The following is a 19,137-nucleotide window of genomic DNA, read 5'->3' on the forward strand; positions in this document are numbered from 1 at the left end:
TTTGTACAGTGAACACGTATTCCTTTTATATGAGAAATCGAAAGTTATTTTGAAAAAAAAAAAAAACGTGGGTGTGGATATCCCGGCCGTTGTCACCGGAAAGACAAGGGCTCCCCGCTCCTCAGTGACGTGCATTCTTCTGTCACAGGGCTTTACGATATTAAGAGCAGCCTTCACTTTTTGAGGCCGCCAGGCGGTTTTTTATTTTTAATTGCAATTAATTAAGGAGAAAGTAAGCTAACAATTTTTATCATACTCCATTCTTTACATTGCAGGATAAGCATACAGAATGCTTTTGGAAATCAGGGTGTCCTTATCTTTTTGGGTGGCTAGACTGCCGTGGGAAACAACGTTATGAACTAGAACGTGGCGCCCGTGTGCGGTTTCTTTTGCATTCGCTCTTACAGACTGCGCTCGTTTCCAGTTGCTCAGGTCAGCACCTCCTTCCTTCAGTGAGGTTGTTTCATGCATTTGTACTACAGTTAGACCGCCTTGTCAATTTCTGCATTCCTGCCTAGCATCCCCCGGGCTCCTAAGTGATTTTTTTTAACTGTACATCATAAGATTTATTATTTTTTTAACATTCATTTTTGAGAGACAGAGAGAGACAGGGCGTGAGTGGGTGAGGGACAGACACACACACACACACACACACACACACACACACACACAGAATCTGAAGCAGGCTCCAGGCTCTGAGCTGTCAGCACAGAACCCTAACAGGGGCTCAAACCCACGAACTGTGAGATCATGACCTGAGCCGAAGTTGGACCCTTAACCAACTGAACCACCCATAAGACTTATTCTTTGTGCCATAAAGTTCTGTGGGCTTTGACAAACGCATAGTGTCATGTAGACTGTCTTCCAATATCACATCAAATGGTTTCATCACTCTAAAAAATCTCCTGTGCTCCATCCGTTCATCTATTTCCACTTCTCCCCAGGCCCGTTACAACCACTGATCTTTTCAGCATTGCCATCGTTTTGCCTTTTCTGGAATGTTATCTAATTGGGGCCATATACTGGCTTCTTTCACTTAGCAATATGCATTTAGTATTCATGTGTGTCTTTTTGTGGCCTGACAGCTCATCTGTTTTTATAACTGAGTAATGTTCCATTGTATAAACGTACCACAGTTTATTTGTCCATTCTGTTACTGGAGACATCTTGGTCGCTTTAGGTTTTTGGCAGTTATAAATAAACCTGATGTAGACATTGGCAGGCAGGCTCTTATGTGGGTATAAGTTTCAAATCAGTTGGGTAAATATGCCAGATGAATTTTGAGATGCTAAGGGTATGGGTGCTAGGGATACTGCGGTGAACCCAAGAAGCAAAGTCCCTGTGTTCTATAAACGAACACGGTAGGTAAACCAAAGTGGGTTCAGGTCATGAGAAGGGCATCTCTGGGGAAGTTTGTCACATGTGAACTTGGACCTACGTGATGAGAGATGACACCAGCTGTGCAGAGATCAGGGAGCATGAGCTTTCTCCCTGGGGGGCTCAGTTACTGCTAAGACCCTGAGGCAGGATGGACCTGGACGTGGTTGAGGGACTGGGGACAGAAAGAAATGAGAGATGACGTCAGGAATGAAAGTTGTTTTTTTTTTTTTTCTTTAGAGAGAGTACACGTGTGTGTGTGTGTGTGTGTGTGTGTGTGTGTATGAGTGGGGGGAGGGGCAGAGAGAGAGGGAGAGGGAGAGGGAGAGGGAGAGGGAGAGGGAGAGTGAGAATCCTAAGCAGGCTCCATGCTGTCAATGTAGAGCCCTACGTGGAATTTGATCTCATGAACCAGGAGGTCATGACCTGAGCCAAAACCAAGAGTCAGACACTTAACCGACTGTGCCACCTGAATGAAAGTATTTTTTTAAAAAAAAATAGAGAGAGAGAGAGAGAGAGAGAGAGAGTGAGCACACACGAGTGGGGAGGGGGAGACAGAGGATCCAAGCAGGCTCTGTGCTGTCAGCACAGAGCCCGGGGCTTGATCTCAAGAACCGTGAGATCATGACCTGAGTCAAAGTCAGATGCTTAACTGACTAAGCCACCCAGGCGCCCCTGCATGGAAGTATTTTTTGAAGAACCTCTCTTTTAGCGTAACATACAAGGCACACAAATCCGGAGTGGATAGGCTGATGAATATTCTCACGTTGAACCCACCATGTAACCACTATCCAGATCAAGAAGTGGAGGAACGTTGCTAACACCACAGGAGTCCCTATTGTGCCCCCTTTCCATCATTAGCCCTCTACCCCACTGCGAGGTAATCTGGTTCACTTGCCTTTTTAAAGAACTTCTCTTGTTCAGCATTAAGGACGTGAGATACACCCAGGTTGTTGCGTGCCATTGAGGCTTATTCATTTTGGTTGCCATGGAATATTCCATGTGTGAATCTGTCACACTTCTTTTTAATCTGTTCTGCTTTTGATGGGCATCTGAGAGGTTTCCAGTTTGGGACTGTGCTGAATTGAGCTGCTGGGAACATTACTGCACATGTCTTTTGGTGAACATATGTTTGCGTTTCTGCTGGGTTAATGTACGTAGTGGTGAAACTGCTGGCTTATGGGATGTGTGTATGTTCAGCTTTCCTGGGTAATTCCAGAAGATTTTATGTGGCAGCCGAAAGCAGTTATACGGACTCACATTCCCACTGCAGTATATGAAAGTCCCATCCTTGCCAACACTTAGTATTTTCCCTTTTTCATTTGAACTATGTGGTACACTACCACATTGTGGTTTTCATTTACGTTTACCTGAAGACTTCGAAAGTTCAGCCCCTTTTATATGCCTCTTGATACTTTGGGTATCCTCTTTGTGAAGTGCCTGTTCAAATCTTTTGAGTTGGGTTGTCTGACGTACTGATTTTTATGTATCCTGGCTACTAATCTTTATACACCCTAGCTATCAGTCCTTTGTCAGAAATATGTGTTGAGTATTTCCTCCTATTTTGTGAGTTGCCTTTTTTACTCTTTTAATGTTAAGTGTCTTTTGATGAGAAGTTCTTAATATTGTCAATTGACCAGTTTTTTGCTCCATGGTTAGGACATTTCACATCCTGTTTAAGAAATCTTTGTTTGCTTCAAGGTCATGAAGATGTTCTCCTCTGTTATCTTTTGGAGGCGTCATTGTTTTACCTTTTATATTTAGATTGGTAATCTAGCTGAAATTGATTTTTGTGTATGGTATAAGGTAGGGATCGGATTCATTTCTTTCCCTCCAGTTGACCCTGTACCATTCATTGGAGATGATCTTCTCCCCAGTGCACTGTAGTCACAAATCAGGGGACCTCCTCTGTGTGGCTCTACTATAGATTCTGGTGAGTGTGTTTTAATGTTGGGTTGGGCCTTCCCTTCTTGCTCACGATACTCCATTTCCATTACCTGGCACAATGGCGCATGTGCTAAAATGGTAAGTGGTTAGTAAATATCAGCTATTGAAGGGGAAGGTCTCAACTTGCCTTAAGGCAGGAGTATTTAAACTCCCTGGGCTCAGGCTCAAAGAAAAGATACTCAGATTTCATTTTAGAACAGACTTTACTTGACTAGTTAATTCTATTTCTTCACCATGCCCAAATATGGTTTTGGACCCATCCTGCTGATCAAAGTCCTGAACTTCAAAGTCCTGACCTCAGACTATCTGGTCAGTAGTGGTGTATCTATTCAACCATCCATCCACTTCACAAAGAGGATACCCACTTTGTTATGGGCCTACTATGTGCCAGGCATAAAGTAGGACTGTTCAATAATGAGATTCTTTTCGGAGTTTCTATTTTTAATTTTAGAATGTTTGTTGTTTCTTTCTTTACAAGTTAAATGCTTCTTTCTTTACAAGTTAAATACTCCGTACAAGAAGGGGAGTTTTTGGAATTTTCTTCTATTTTGGGGATGGCTTTGCTGTTTTATTATAGTTATTTAAAATTTGTGTGTGTGTGTGACAGTATGGGTAAACAGGCAATAGGCCTAAGGATTAGAACTTTTATGTTGCTATCAGAATATTTTAAAACAAATAAAACCCTACAAAAGGAAAGAGGTTGATTTTTTTTAAGCACGCTATTTCATCTAGTGAATTCAATGAGCAGTTAAATACTTTTCTTAGTTTCAGAATTTAGTGGCAGCCCAAAGACCACATTCAGGGAAATAGAGACATGCATTTTCAAGAGGTTGGCACTGTGCCCAGAAGGGGCCAGTCAGTGTCCTTCTGTCAGGTCGTACTACAAGTGGGTGGTGTGCAGGAGGCTGCTGTTGCCTTGGTACCTGTCCTTTGGGGGACCTATCGATGGCTTCTCCCCAGCCACCATCTTGCTCAGTTATCGTCGTGTCCTGGTTCATGGCACTGGATCTCTCTGCTCCTTGCCTCCCTCCAGGGATGTGAATGAGGAACGGTGGGGTGGGCAGATGGTCTAAGGTGGGGCCAGCCCTGGGCATTAGCTGGAAGATGGGACACTGGGAGAGGCAGCCATGGAGCTGGGCCATGGCCGGCTCTGCCCTCCGCCTCAGACAAAGGAAACAGACCGGCCGCAGAACAGGGTGTCTGTGCTGTAGAGTATCACTTACATGACAGAACTTTTACTCGCCTTCATATTTATTAATGTTGTCTCTGTTTAGCTTTTAGTTTGTCTCACTCAATGTTTTATATACTTAGTGGAAATCTCAGCTATCCAGAGGTCGCTAATTCTGCAACCTTAGCCATTTGGAACATAGTGACGAGCCTGTGAGCAGATGGGTAACTTCGAGAACCAGAGGAGCCACCCTAGGGTTTATGTTTTTTATTTATCGGAGAGAGCCTTAGGCTTGCGAGAGTCCGTTTACTGTTAACTTTTGCCACAATTCTAAAAAGCTTGGTCTCCTGACTTCTCAGTTCACTGCGATTTAGAAGCAACATACTAACGAGGCTGCTCGATAGAAGTACTGGGAGAAAGTCTACAAGTGACAGCTGACAGCCTGACAGTAAGGGGGTTGACAGAGAATCTATAAAAAGCTCAGAAGATTGGAGCCAACTCATGGAAGACAAAAAGAGCTCTATGCGTGTCAGTGGCCTGGAAGGTCATGTAGCACAATAGAACGTCTGCTCACAGGACTGACCTGAGTCATTAAGAAAATATTAATTCTGTTGGTAGCCTCTGCTTCAGAAGGCAGGCACATGAGTAATACATTTAGAGAGATTTTCAGAAAAAGAGTCCAGATGTTGGTTATCTGAAATAATTTGCTTACGTAGAACCATTGTTTCCCCCGGGATAGTAAATATTTTTCTCTTTCCCTCTCTGTCTTCCTTCTCTCTTACTCTCTCTCCCACTTCCTGTCTCCCTCTTCTTGCTTTCTTTCCTGCTTTTTCTCTCTCCCCTTCCTTCCCTACCCTTCTTTATCCCTTTCTCCCCCACCTCCCTGTCTCCCCTGCTTCCCCTCCCCACCCCCAACACAGTGCAGTTTCCCGCTTATCTTTGTCTTTGAAGGGCACAGATATCTGGTGGGTTGCTGGTAAATGTTCAACAACTGGTTCTCAGGAAAACAAACAACAAACAAACAAACAAACAAACCCTGATTGATAGCATTTGAAGTTTTCCTTGCTGTGGAATCTCCGTCCATGGTTGATTTCAGGCTACCGTGGGGAAGTCACTGAGTGTGGAGCAGGGACGAGGGTTTCTTCCATCCAGAGACAATAGATGTAAGGACCCTCAAGAGGGTGGATAAGAGTGAAATGTGATAAAGTCATTAAAAGTAGTAAGTTTGCAGTATTTATTAACATCGTTTTACTTGACACGCTACTTGTATGCTTATACAATTAAATTTTTAATGACCCCACTTACTAGCTGGGTCATGAAATTCCTGGATATTTAACAGCTGCCTCTCATGAGCTGTGAGCCCTTTCCAGCACATACCCAGCCCCTCACGGGCGGGGGATACTGTGCCACCGTATCTGAGCATAACTGCAATCCAAAAAGCTCTCGAAGACAATCCCAGACGCTCACAGTTCAAAGAGAGCCCAGCGATCATCCATTCTGACCTCTCTCCCTGCCATTTTCATTCCGTCTATAGCCCAGTAAAAGTATAGTCCCAGGCTTTCGCTGCTCGGATTGTCTCGTGGGTGCAGAACCCACGACTGACGGACACGTTTGAAAGTGAAGGGACACGGGCTGGTCAGGCTCCAAACCAGGACTGGAATTTAATCTCTTCCTCCTGCTGCTTCTCCAACTTCGTTCTCATGAAAATAACCTGATTCCTGATTTCATAATGTGGCACAGACATGCTGTGTTTGTAGGGATTAATTTAAAGAATGCCACATCGTTAAGTAAAATCAGCAAATGGTTTTTAGCCCTTATTATGTGGTAGGTGTTCAGTGTCTCCTATTTAAAAAAAAAAACTCTTTTTTAACGTTTATTCATTTTTGAGAGACAGAGAGAGAGAGAGAGCATTAGTGGGGAAGGGGCAGAGAGAGAGGGAGACACAGAATCTGAAGCAGGCTCCAGGCTCTGAGCCGTCAGCACAGAGCCTGACACGGGGCTCGAACTCACGAGCTGCGAGATCGTGACCTGAGCCGAAGTCGGACGCTCAACCGACTGAGCCACCCAGGCGTCCCAGTATCTCCTATTTTTTGATGAAGAATTTATTTTACCGATTCATCACCCATCTATAAAGGATATTTATCGTACAGGTTTTATTTAACCCGTATGTGCTTATTGTATATTTATTCATAGGTATGTGTATATGTAAAACCTATATGGATGTATGTACATACACCTATATACTCATTATATGGTATCTCTGACATTCAGAACTAATAGTTCAAGTTATGATAGATCGGAAATATGTGATTCTGTTGGGCCAGGGAGATGAGACAGGTTTTTGTAAGATCTTTCTAACCCTGGGGCATTGGTGCCTTTATGACATGGTTTTTGAGCTCTTTTGTAAAGCTGTATCTTGGTGTGTGTGTGTTAATGTGGCAGACCATATCAGGGCTCCCGTAGGAGGCCCCGTGGTGTGGTGGGAAGGACAGAGCGAGGCAGGCCTGAATCTCAAGCCCGGCTCTGCTGCTCACCAGCTGGTGATCGTTCTTCCCTTGCACTATTGGAAGTTGGTGTTATGGATATTTCGTCTTTCCTTAAGAAGACTTGGTGTGTCATGGGCCTCAAAATAGAAGCTCCTGAGTCTGAGGGTAAAGGTCTTTGGAAATGCTGACACCTTTCCTGGTGGGCACAGTTGCGTAACAGGAAGCAGTGGCTGTGTGGGTGCTGTGTGTAATGGGTGGGGGGATGGGCTCCTGGCAAGGAATGTGAGCTTGGGAAGCTGAGAGGACAGTCGGGCCATTCCACATCCCTAAGGGTCCAGATTCATCTAGATTCCTCACGTGGCTGGATGTGGGCACAAGGCCATGTTATCACATCCCATGCTTGGGTGGCCCCTTGGTCTCACGGCAGCCATATTGTTGTCTACATCATTCAGTCAGATCCTCTCAAGGCCAATGTGGCACTTGCTGTGGCTTTCCTCTTTTTATTGATGGTGTGATGAATCGCTCCAAAAGAGTGAAATAATTTTATTTCGTCTTGGAAATAATTTTAGATTTACAGAAGGGTTGCAAAGATAGTACTGATGGGTTTTCCCATTTCCCCGTCACCTGTCTACTTCTAATGTTAATGTCTTATGATGTACATTTATCAAAACCCAGACATCAACGTTGGTACACTACAATTAGCTAAACTACAGTCTTTATTCAGATTCCCCTGGTCTTTTTTTTTTTTTTTTTTTTTTTGTCTTTTCCCACTAATGTCTTTTTCTCTGGCGGGACCTAATCCAGGATATCACATCGCATCTAGTGGAGTTTGTCTTTGACTTCTCTCACGTCCCACCGATGCTGAGCCATCTAATCCAGTCCCTTATACCTGCCCTTCTCCATTCTTGTGAAAGTGCGTGAACTTAGCCCCAGCTCCTTACTACCCACATGTGGACCCTGTCATATTATTGGATTCCTGTCCCCAGATTCTCTGACCTTGTAAGCTGCCCAGAACTGCCAGGTGAGCTACCAGAAGACTGACTCTTATCAGGTGGCTCAAAACTCTCCCTGAATGACAGCTGCACTCTCCACGCCTTCCTTTCTAGCCTTCCAACATGACTTTGCACTGCTTTCCAGGTTCAGCTCCAGCCTTCTAGAGTCCTTCGGACAGGCGGGTCTCTTGGCAGCCTCCTTAACATTGCCTACTACCACACAATGGCCGGTCTTGAGTCCTTCCATGTGTAGAATCTGTGTCTTCCTTTCATGCTTTATCTTATTCAGTCTTTTGGACAGTACCTATGAGGGTGGATGCTTAGGAAACTGAGGCACAAAGAGGGTAAGTAACTGGCCATGGTCACACAGCCAGTATCTTGGTGAATAAGGATTTGGACTGAGACAGTCTGTAGACCTTAGGTTTTTAAGCACTCTAGTCTCTTATCTCAAATTCAAGATGGCCCTATGAGTTTTGCTCATGCCATTCCCAATATTCCTTCCCCAAACCCTTCCTTTTTCTTGGTGAGGAGCCTACTCATCCTCCAAAGCCCAACTGAAACCTCATTTCCATGATTTTTTTTTTTTCATTTTAAGCTTTAACCAATCTGCTTACCCAGTGCTTCTTAGTATTTATAAATCAATTAGAATAAATTCAGTATCTCTCAGCTGGCACTTACCATATGCTGCCTGCGATGTGCTTTCTTATGGGCGTGCAGCTAATCTTCCCAATTTGACTGTAAGCGCCTAGAGGATATGGACTTTCCAAGTCCAGCAGATAGTCTTTGTTGAATAAATGTGTTTTAAATAAGTGTGATTTCCTGGAATATCATTTGATACTTAATAGTGAAGAGAGTCTCATTTTATTTGAAACATATTATTCATGGCTTAAACTTTGCCTCTGGAGCTGCTATGGAACTTGATTACTCTTGGCCAAGTGATACAGTCCAAATCAGCAATGATAATGGTAACTCACATAGCAGTTACTAGGTTCTGGGCTTTATTCAAAGTCCTTTCCCACATTAACTCTTCATCCCCTTAACAAATCTCTGAGCTGGGTATTTTCACCAGTGTTGTTTCAAAAGGGTGGAAACCAGGCATAGAAAGATCCATTAGGGGCTCCTGGGTGGTTCAGTTGACTAAGTGTCTGACTTCGGCTCACGGTTTGTGAGTTCGAGCCCCGCGTCAGGCTCTGTGCTGACAACTCAGAGCCTGGAGTCCGCTTAAGATTCTCTCTGTGTGTGTGTGTGTGTCTCTCTCTCTGCCCCTCTCGGCTCATACTTTGTCTCCCTCTCAAAAATAAATAAACACTAAAAATACTTTTAGAAAGATCCAATACCTCACTGAGCGGCACAGACGAGCTGGTGGAGCAGGTAGGTTTGTCCCCTGTGGGCTGGGTATCGGGCATCTGCTTCAGGGGAGTCCCTTCCTCTTTTCGTGAAGTCAGAGTGGTCATTTACTTAAGGCTATAGAACTTTGATACGCTGAGTGTCTTTTTTGAAACCGTGAGTTCATTACCATTGTGAACCTTTATAAATCTTTCACTCCTTGCTCTTTATGACTGCTCGCTAATTTCCTTTGTAAAATATTACTTTACCCATGAAAAGCACAAAGGAAGGCAAGCTTCCAAGTGTAGAGCATTTCTAAATGCAAGAAAGTCGCGCTGACATTTTCTGGGTGGTGATTTGCTCCCCCCAGGACAGGGGGTAGGTAATTCCCAGAACTCTTACCTTGTGTGCTTTCCCCGTTCTAGCGCTTAATCATTTTATAGCATCTAACCGTGTGTTCTTGGGTAACCATAACACATGGCTTTTTTCCCTCTGCTAGGTTTGAGGCTGCTGTTTTTCTCAGAATCGGTTAAAATAAAACCTGGACATCATACCCCTGGCCTGTTTGGGGAAATGCAGTTCAACCGCAAGCATACCTGTGGTATTTTTCACTGATGTTTGGGTTTGCTGGCCTCGATGGCCACGTTGGGTCCTGAACATGCCAAGATTCCCTGATAACAGGATCCTCAGACCTGCCACACCTAAGTCATAAGTTATTCTACTGAAGCAGAATTAAAAACCCTGCTGTGGGTATTTAGAACGCTGGCCCGACATGGCCTGTGCTTTCTTTTATTTATTTATTTTAACTTTTCTTGTAGGTGTATCCTTTGATTGATTACCTAGTTTTCTGGAGAAGGGGTTCTCGTGATAGCAGTGAACGGGAGGGACCCTGTCGGGCTCCACTAGGTGAGGGGCTATGGGGGTTGGGGGTGGAGCCCATGCAATGAATGCTTGCAGCCAGTCCTGTTGGTCAGGCTGGACAGGACAGCCTGGATCAATTGTCATCTGTACGGGGGTGCCCCTGGCCTCCGTGCGTTACCAAGCCAGGAACTGCTCCTAAAAACTAAGCTCGAGGCGGGGTACCCTTGGCACACTCTGTGTCTGGTTCACTTGCAACTACCTCAAGTCTTGTTTCCTGCGTCAAGGCTTATCACTCAGTTTAAACTGACCTTTCCCCTTGATTGTCCGTCCAAAGGGATGACGGGAGAACAGCATCCCGTTTCTTTCTACGCAGCCTTATTTCAAATACCGAAAAAAGTCATTGGGCTCAGTAATTGTAACAACTTTCTTAGTTTGTTCGAAGGACGAGTTCTTGGTCTCATTCGCAAGCTGTTTCTTTTTTTGTGGTGTTTTGGTGGATTCGTGGATTGGCCTCTCGGAGCCAGTGGAGTTTTTTTAACGATCATCTTCAACTAGTTCACGTGCAGACACACACCTTTTGTTTCATAGAAGGGCCTCCCAGCCTGCAAAGTCGGGCCTAGCTCCCGACACATTGTTTGCGGGGTGGTTTTGCTGTAGAAGTTGCTGACATCACTTTGCCCTCCGGACACCGATAAGCCGGTCTTAACCCTCAGCAGAAAGGATGCAGGCCATCCCCCCCCCCCCCCACACACACCGTGTGTCGGTCAGAAGGGGAATGAGCTTCTGCTTCAAGAGATGCATCTGGCAAGTTCCAGAAGAACTGAGATGTACTCGCTTTTGTTGTTTCTGTGACGCGATCTGGGGAGAAGAGATGGGGATCGAAATGGTTGTTTGGGCCTGTATATGGGTCTCGCTTAATGGCGCCTTGAGGCCAGTTTTATATCGGGAAGGGAACTATCTTGGTAGATAAGGAGTGCGAATTCCTGCCAATGTGACTGAGGACTGGACTCTGTCTATTGACAGCAAGGAGTGTAAACACTGGGTCATATGTGGAGCGTCCCAGGGGCAATGGAGCGTTTCTGGAGATGTAGCGATTTCATGCCTAACCATGCCTTCTCTTCTCCTTTCTGTGTGCTCCCGTCCCTCTCTTCCTGGGAGAGGGGGGTAGAGAGTGGGTGGGGAGAGCTACTTTATTGGGCCAATGGGACCTGCATCAGAACCCCAGCGGCCCGCCTGTCCAGTGACTCTCCCAGTGAGTAGATGGGGACAGACGTTACCACCAAGGCTGCATCTCCAGCCAGGAAGACGGGCTTCTCTTTGCTGTCTGTGTTTTCCCTGTTTTCTGTACAGTCAAGTTTTACCTCGCTTGGAAACAGGCTCTCCCCCATGGCTGAGCGCTGTGACCATAATCTCCTAGAGGGCTTTGTGTGTGCGTCTCCTGGCACCCAAGATGGCCCCTCACCACACCAGCAGGTACTATGCGGCCTTTGGGCACAGGCTTTGTGCCCTCCTTGTCTGTCTGCCGTCTGTGATCGGGGGCTGGCCTCTCACTGGAAAGGCTTATGGTGACCTGTCTTGGGCCCACCCGGAAGCCACGTTGGGGGGCCTGGATGAAGGGTCCAGATGGTCTGCCTGGTAAGTCAGCGCATGTAGGAGGCTGGAGGAAACGCCAAGTGTGGGCAGGGGAGTGTGTTGGGGCCACAGCGTCCATGGAAGCCCTATGTGGGATGACAGAGAGGGGCGGGACCCGCTCAGGAATCTCTGGAGACTCTGGGCTACACCTGGAAGGAAGGGGAGTTACAGCCGGCAGAGATTTGTGACTCTGCTCATATGCATGACCAGCCCTTTTAGTTCACTTCTTCAGTTTAAGTAAAGTCAGTATGATTGATTTATAGACCTACCGGAGATAGCTCAACCAAAGAGATATGTCTAACCTAAGCATAGAAATGGACGCATCACCTTGATTGCTTTGTTTCCTCTTCTGATTTGCGGGATCGTCAGAGAGAAACTGATACCTGGCTTTCAAAATTATCGTGGTGGTACAAAATGCCGTGTCAGAAATTCTAAAGAGGATCTTCGTGCTGTCGGTGGTCGTGTCACTGACTGGAAGTGATCGTCCGAGAGGAAGACCTCGCTAGCCGCGGTTTGTTTGTCTCAATGCCCTTGACCCAGCCAGAGGAGATAGGGAGGCATCTAGGTACGCTCTCTGATATGTGGATTTTCAAATCTCACAGGTGACTAATTTCTTCATTCACAGAGAAGGAGAAAAAATGAGATCCGTGTGCTTCTTGGATGACTGGCTCCAGACGTGTGCGCTGCAGGCAGAGGAAGTTCTCTGGGGAAAGTCAGCCAGCTGTGCTTGTTAGCTTTCTAGAGCCTGTCTGTTATTATGAGTGTAGTCCTTTTGAAAGCTCTGTTCTACTTCCTAAAATACCCTCCCAATCCACTTCCTCCTGTGGTGTCTGCCTGTCCCGAGAGTAGGGCCAGCGTGGGGAGGCCTGGAGAGAGACCCAGGGAGGAGGGACGGCCCGCACACAGGCCTTCATCCCCACTGTGAGGGGCATGGGCTGCCCAGGGGCAGAGAGTCCCCAGACTTGGGGGCGTGGCCACAGGGACCTATTTTTTTTTTTTTTAATTTTTTAATGTTTATTTAATTTTGAGAGAGACAGACAGAGTGTGAGCAGGGGAGGGGCAGAGAGAGAGGGAGACACAGAATCCGAAGCAGACTCCAGGCTCTGAGCTGTCAGCACAGAGCCCGACACGGGGCTCGAACTCACAGACCGAGAGATCATGACCTGAGCCGAAGTTGGAGGGTCAACCGGTCAACCGACTGAGCCACCCAGGCGCCCCTGGGACCTATCTTTTTAAATGGAAACTAACTGCAGATTTACCCTTTGTTAGAGTCTGAGTCCTCAAGTATTTGTCTCCTGTTAAATCTTGTGGCTTTTCAGACTGATACAAATATTCATGATGACTCTTACATTTGTGAAATGAAGCAACCTTGTTGTTATTTTTTAGTGGGTGGGATGAAACCCAAGAATAACACCACGCATGGTGTGTCAGGAAGACGAGGGTTGGAGTCACCTACTGACTGTGTGATCCTGGGGAAGTTACTGAGCCTCTCTGTTCTTTGGCTTCTTATCTGTAGAACTGGTGGTAATGAGATGTTGTGAGAATTAACCGAGGTGATCTATGTTCTCTCTGTATCTATTTGTATAGTTTTTTAAGGGAACTCAAGTAGCTCTGTCTTCAGAATTGCAATTTTTATTCCCTCTATTTTCATCCGTTTGCCAGGAAGTGGCTGGCTGCTTCCGGCGAGGCTGGCATTTTAGGAAAGCTTCTTCACGAGTGCTGCCTAGCCTGCCGTGGAACCCATCTCTACCTTGGCAATGGTTGTTGGGTGCTTTTTCGGGGGGGGGGGGGCACAGGTGGACCTTTTTCTTCCTTTCTGCTTCAGGATTCAGGTTGTCCTGAGAGGACACATTTTAATAGTATGGCAGAACTTGAAAAAAATCTTGAATATTTAGGGGCACCTGGGTGGCTCAGTCACTTAAGCCTCCGACTTCGGCTCGGGTCATGATCTCATGGTTTGTGAGTTCGAGCCCTGTGTCGGGCTCTGTGCTGACAGCTCAGAGCCTGGAGCCTGCTTGGGATTCTGTGTCTCCCTCTCTCGCTCTGCCCCTTCCCCACTTGCACTCTTTCTCTCTCTCTCCTTCAAAAGTGGATAAACATTTTTAAAAATTAAAAAAAAAATCTTGAATATTTAGCTGTGAATTAGCATTGTTCTTTTCTGTCACCTTTGCTCTTTCCTTTTTCTCCACTTCCTGTTTTCCCAGGTATCCCCTTCCCAAGTATCAAAGTGGTTTCTTGCACATAATGGTTTTCTTGCCTATACCTTAATTAGGAAAAATGTCACATATGAGCCTAGCTGTCTGGTTTCTAGATATAATAAGATGCTTTGTCCTTCGCCTTAATTGTAGTACGCTGGAGTGCTGAGCCACTGGGGGCTGCTTGGAGTCTGTGTGAACCATCTTCCCGACAAACAGAACATGCTTTGAGTGTATTTTTGTTACCGTCTTTCATTAATGTGACTTGAATTTATTTTTGATTTGGAGCTATGACAGGTTTTCTTTTTCATTGCTTCTCTAATTTGAGACTTGAAGTAAAATTACTTTGTGCAGTAAATGGTTTGCAATATGTTTACCCTTTCTTCTCCTCTCCGTCCTCCCCCTCCTCCTCCTCCCCCCCTCCTCCTCTTCCTTCTTCTTCCATAGCAGTTACTAGATAAAGTGGGAAATAGGACGTGGGGGTAGAATGTGAATTAGTTTTTTGGAAATGCTAAGTCTGAAATGGGTTTTATAGCCAAACAGCCTGGGAATAAGTGATATTAAAGAAAAGAAGGGGCACCTGGGTGGCTCAGTCAGTTAAGTATCAGACTTTGGCTCAGGTCACGATCTCATGGTTTGTGAGTTCGAGCCCTGCATCGAGCTCAGTGCTGTCAGTCCAGAACCTTCTTTGGAGCCCTGGTCCTCCTCTCTCTCTCTCTGCCCCTCTCTGACTCACACCCTCTCTCTCAAAAATAAATATACGTTAGAAAAAAAAAAGAAAAGAAAAAGAAAACCTAACTTTGTTATTTGACTGAATCCAGCCACTTTCACCAAATTGGTTTCTGTGTATAGATCTTTAGGTTATGGTCAGCAAGGGGACAATTTTAGTATGGTAGTCAAGGGTGCATACTCTCTGTCCAGACCTGCTGGGTTTGAATCTGCCTCTATTAATTCCACACTGTGTACCTTGGAACAAGCTATTCAACCTCTCTATTTGCCCAACTGTGAAGCAGGAATAATGCAGCTGTGTACCTATGTTATAGGGTCCTTGCGATGAGCAAATGAGACGGTTATACGTATACCTTCAAGTGTACAGTGTGGAACCTGTCACCAAGTAAGCACGATATTATAGAAATCTATAAATACCCACTTAAAGCATAAATATTCTGCTGGTTTGTGGATTATAGCTTTCATGATTGCCGTGGTAACTTAGACATTTCGCATTTGAAAGGGAGTGATTTTTTTTTTTTTTTATGAGTTTTCTTGGACTCTTAGCAAGCAACCGTGGCCGATGTTAGTTATAAATTTCGGTTGGATTTTCTATAGTACAGTTAGCCCTAAAATTATAAAAAGGAAAATGAGTTGGTGAAAATGGGTATATAAATTCAACTTTATCGCTCTACCTTGGCAGAAAAGAAATAGAATGGAAAATAAAATTTTGTATTTTGTCTCAGGACTTCAGGCAAGTTCAATGTTCAGAAAAGTGCTTCCAAATGTCGCGGTAGAGTCATTACAAACCTCTGTGTTTGTTTCTACTGGAGTCATCAACCTGGGGAATTTCTTTAGATGAGTAAGTAAAGCAGAAAAGTTTCAGTGATTTATGTAAAATCTCATGTTGACGCGAACATGTATAAGCCCATTGACTTTAAGCATCTCAAAAAGCTAAAGAGATGTGCTACGGTGTAATACTCACTTTTTGACTCTTCACCCATTTCTCAAGTTTTGGGTGGTTTTGCTTGCCAACTTTAAGTGGTCCCTTCTGATCAGGTCAAAGAGATTCTTCAGGCTTTTGAGGAAGACTGGTTGTCAAAATTTGATGAGCTAACTCGGGCAGGTTAGATACAATTTTCTTCTTTGGTATAGGTGGACTCAGAAGTTCACGGCTGAGCTCTCAGTAACTAACGCGCAGGTGCAGTGGTGCAGCTGTATGCGCCGAACTTGGGAAACAGGTATCCCAGACAGCACGTGATGCCCAGCATTTGGCCTGTTACGATCTTGGCTTGAGGTGGCTCTTCTGTGGAGTAGGGAGGAGCCGTCTCACTCTCTGCCTCCTTCTCTACCTCACAGGCAGGTCCGGTCACCCTCTGGTGACCACGGATGCCTGCCCCTTTGTCTCCTCCCCCACCCCGTTCCCTTTATGACCACAGGGTGTGAGTCGCCATAGCTTGCGTTTGGGGGACAAGCGTTGGGCTTCTTTCTGCCAAAGATGTGTATGAGGGACCCCGGTTTTGCCCGGGGGCTCTCACCCCCAGGTTGGGTCTGTTTTCTCCACTGGAAAGAAAGGCTCCTTTGGGGCAGTCACGACACCAGTTTATTCATTATTGTATCTCAGAGCGCACAGGTGCACGTGGCAGGTGCCCCCAGAGGCTTTGTGAAGGAGTTAACGGAGGAATGAACTTATGTCTTTGAGCAAACCAAAGCTGGGCACACATGGGCCAGCAGAGAGACCCGTGGTCAAGGAGTTACGGTCTTGGCTCATGTACCAGAGGTGGGAACGGCTGATCTCCCTTTCATACCTTTGATCCCTTGGCTGGGCACCCGGCAACTTCCGTCAGCTAATGGTACCACCCATGGCTGGGTGTCGGCCGTCACATTTTGCTGCAGGCCTTCCTTCCCCCTTTTTAATTCCAGATTCCCAGGGACGCCTGGGTGGCTCAGTCAGTTGAGTGTCCGACTCTTGATTTCAGCTCAGGTCATGATCCTAGGGTCGTGGGATCGAGCCCCGTGTCGGGCTTCATGTTGAGCATGGAGCCTGCTTAAGATTCTCTTCTCTTTCTCCCTCTCTCTCTTTCTCCTTCTGCCCCTCTCCCCTTCTTGCACTCTCTCTTTCTAAAATACAAAAAAAAAAAAAAAAAAATGCTAAAAAAAAGAAAGAAAACCATCCCTAGGAAGTCAGATGATGGATTATGTTCCAAATGTGATGGGTTTATTTTATTTTACTCTGACGGAAAACCAAAGATTCTCCCACAGCACAGAGACCAGTATATCCAAAGGTCATGAAAAAGTGGTGTGGGGCAGGTAGGCTGTGATGTACAAGCTGGAGGCTCAGGTCATTTCCTTTGTAACAGTCACCACAGTTTCCCTGATGAGCACATTTAAAATAACACTGAGGAGAGGCACCTGGGTGGCTCAGTTCATTAAACGTCCGGTTTTGGCTCAGGTCATGATCTCGCAGTTCGTGAGTTCGAGCCCCAGGTCACGCTCTGGGCTGACAGCTCGGAGCCTGGAGCCTGCTTCGGATTCTGTGTCTCCCTCGCTCTCTGCCCCTCCCCAGCTCGTGCTCTGTCTCTCTCTGTCTCTCAAAAATAAATAAACATTAAAAAAAATTCAAATAGAAATTAAAATAAAATAAATAAAATAAAATAACAGTGGAAATCACCTGCAATGCGGCACAAGTAGGACAACCTTCGGGCACGCCTTCAAGTTCCTTCCTTACAACGCACTTGCGATCTTTACACTTCAGTGTGGGGAGGATTGCAATTCTTTGGAAGAATGAGAAGTTCACACTTTTGAAATTTCACGGAAGAATTTTAAGGCCAGAACATAGTGGGTTCTGTTCACCTCCAAGGACAAATCAGATGCTTTCCTCAAAACCACATTAGGCTTCTCATTCAAATCCCAGCCCAACCTCGTGGCCTCCTGCATTGACGTTCTTTCTGTCCGTGAAAGCTGGTAGGGTCAGTTTGACTCCTGGTCCAAGGGTCTGAGTATAAGCCAGTCCGGTCGGGCTCGTCTTATTTCCTGTAGCAGATAGAGAAGTTCTACAGTCCGGGTATTGTTACGGCCAGCCATCCAAGCAACGTTTATTGATGTTCTAATCTTCCCATTAACCTCCTGGTAGACAGACCCTCCAAATTCAGGGCCATCACTCACATGCATGTGCAGCTGGAAGTCGGCAGCTGTGTAACCCAGGGCGACACCATTCTGTGGCAGTTTGGATCTGGCTGTGTCAAAACTCGTCTGAGAGCCAGCAAGCCAACCTCCAAAGCCAAAGATGGTCGGTCCAGAAAAATCTGCATCAACATTACTGCCGAGACTGAAACAATCCCACTTGTAGGAGGCCTTCAATTTCCCACTCTTCTTTCCTGGGTTCGGTGCAAATACGGTATCAAGAGTACGTTTCGACCCTTCAGCCAACTTATTCTGTGAAGCGATTTCTGTTCCAAGAGTATCGTCTATGTTCCATTTCTGGGTGAAGGCAAGTCCGTAGCTACAGACCTTGTACTTGGTCTCTAGGTTGCCTGACGCTTTCTCTGTGTCAGTGTAAGCATGACCAGAAGTAGAAAATTCCACTCCCCTACAAGACTTAGTTCTCAGACGTACTTTGACCGAGCCAAATCCATAGCCTTTGTTGAAGTCATCTTTGGCAGCCTTCCCTCGGTCACAGTAAGTCGGTGTGTTACATATACCTCCAACCAGAGGGCTGGTCTCCACTCTGCCAAGGCAACACTCTACCATTCCTAATTTCTAACGTATGTGTTCTTTTTTTAAAAAGTTGTTTTCATGTTTATTTTGGAGAGAGAGAGAGAAAGAAAGAGCATGAGTGGGGAGGGGCAGAGAGAGAGGGAGACACAGAATCCGAAGCAGACTCTAGGTTCTGAGCTGTCAGCACAGAGCCCGACGAAGGGCTCGAACCCAGGAACCATGAAATCATGACCTGAGCCAAAGTCGGATGCTTAACTGACTGAGTCACCCAGGCACCCCTCTAATGTATGTGTTCTTAACTTTCCTGCCTTTCAGTTTAGCTGGGGTGCTAGTTAACTTCTTTCCCCTTTCTCTCTCTCTCTCTTTTTTTCCTTCCTTCCTTCCTTTTCTTTCCTTTTCTTTCTCTTTCTTTCTTTCTTTCTTTCTTTCTTTCTTTCTTTCTTTCTTTCTTTCCTTCCTTCCTTCCTTCCTTCCTTCCTTCCTTCCTTCCTTCCTTCCTTCCAATTTCCTGCCACTTTCCTTGCTTATGAAATGACAGCAATGGTGTGGCCTGTCTTTTAGGGCGCTGTGAGGACACAGGGTGTGACCGCACGGGAAGCACTTGGGAGAGTGCCTGTAGGAGTCAGTCTGATCCCTGAGTCACCCGTACTGTCCTGTCCACATGCAGAGTTGCTCCTCCTGAGGCCCAGGCCATCTCTCCTTTCCTCTCCGCCTTGCCGGCTACCTCG

General features: G+C 45.8%; 2 protein-coding genes across 2 annotated transcripts in view; one reads left to right on the forward strand and one right to left on the reverse strand.

Annotated features, from left to right (window-relative positions):
• The window catches only part of PPP1R14C (protein phosphatase 1 regulatory inhibitor subunit 14C), an 88,339-nt gene that overhangs the window by 14,899 nt on the left and 54,303 nt on the right, over positions 1 to 19,137 (forward strand). The gene's annotated exons all lie outside the window — the stretch shown is intronic.
• On the reverse strand, positions 17,473 to 18,442 carry LOC115514658 (voltage-dependent anion-selective channel protein 3-like). The gene is given in 2 exon segments (XM_032593293.1): positions 17,473 to 17,755; positions 17,758 to 18,442. Coding segments are annotated over 2 exon segments (849 nt in total). The 3' UTR covers positions 17,473 to 17,591.

This window comes from Lynx canadensis, chromosome B2 (assembly GCF_007474595.2).
Source record: "Lynx canadensis isolate LIC74 chromosome B2, mLynCan4.pri.v2, whole genome shotgun sequence".
NCBI classification, from domain to species: Eukaryota; Metazoa; Chordata; class Mammalia; order Carnivora; family Felidae; genus Lynx; species Lynx canadensis.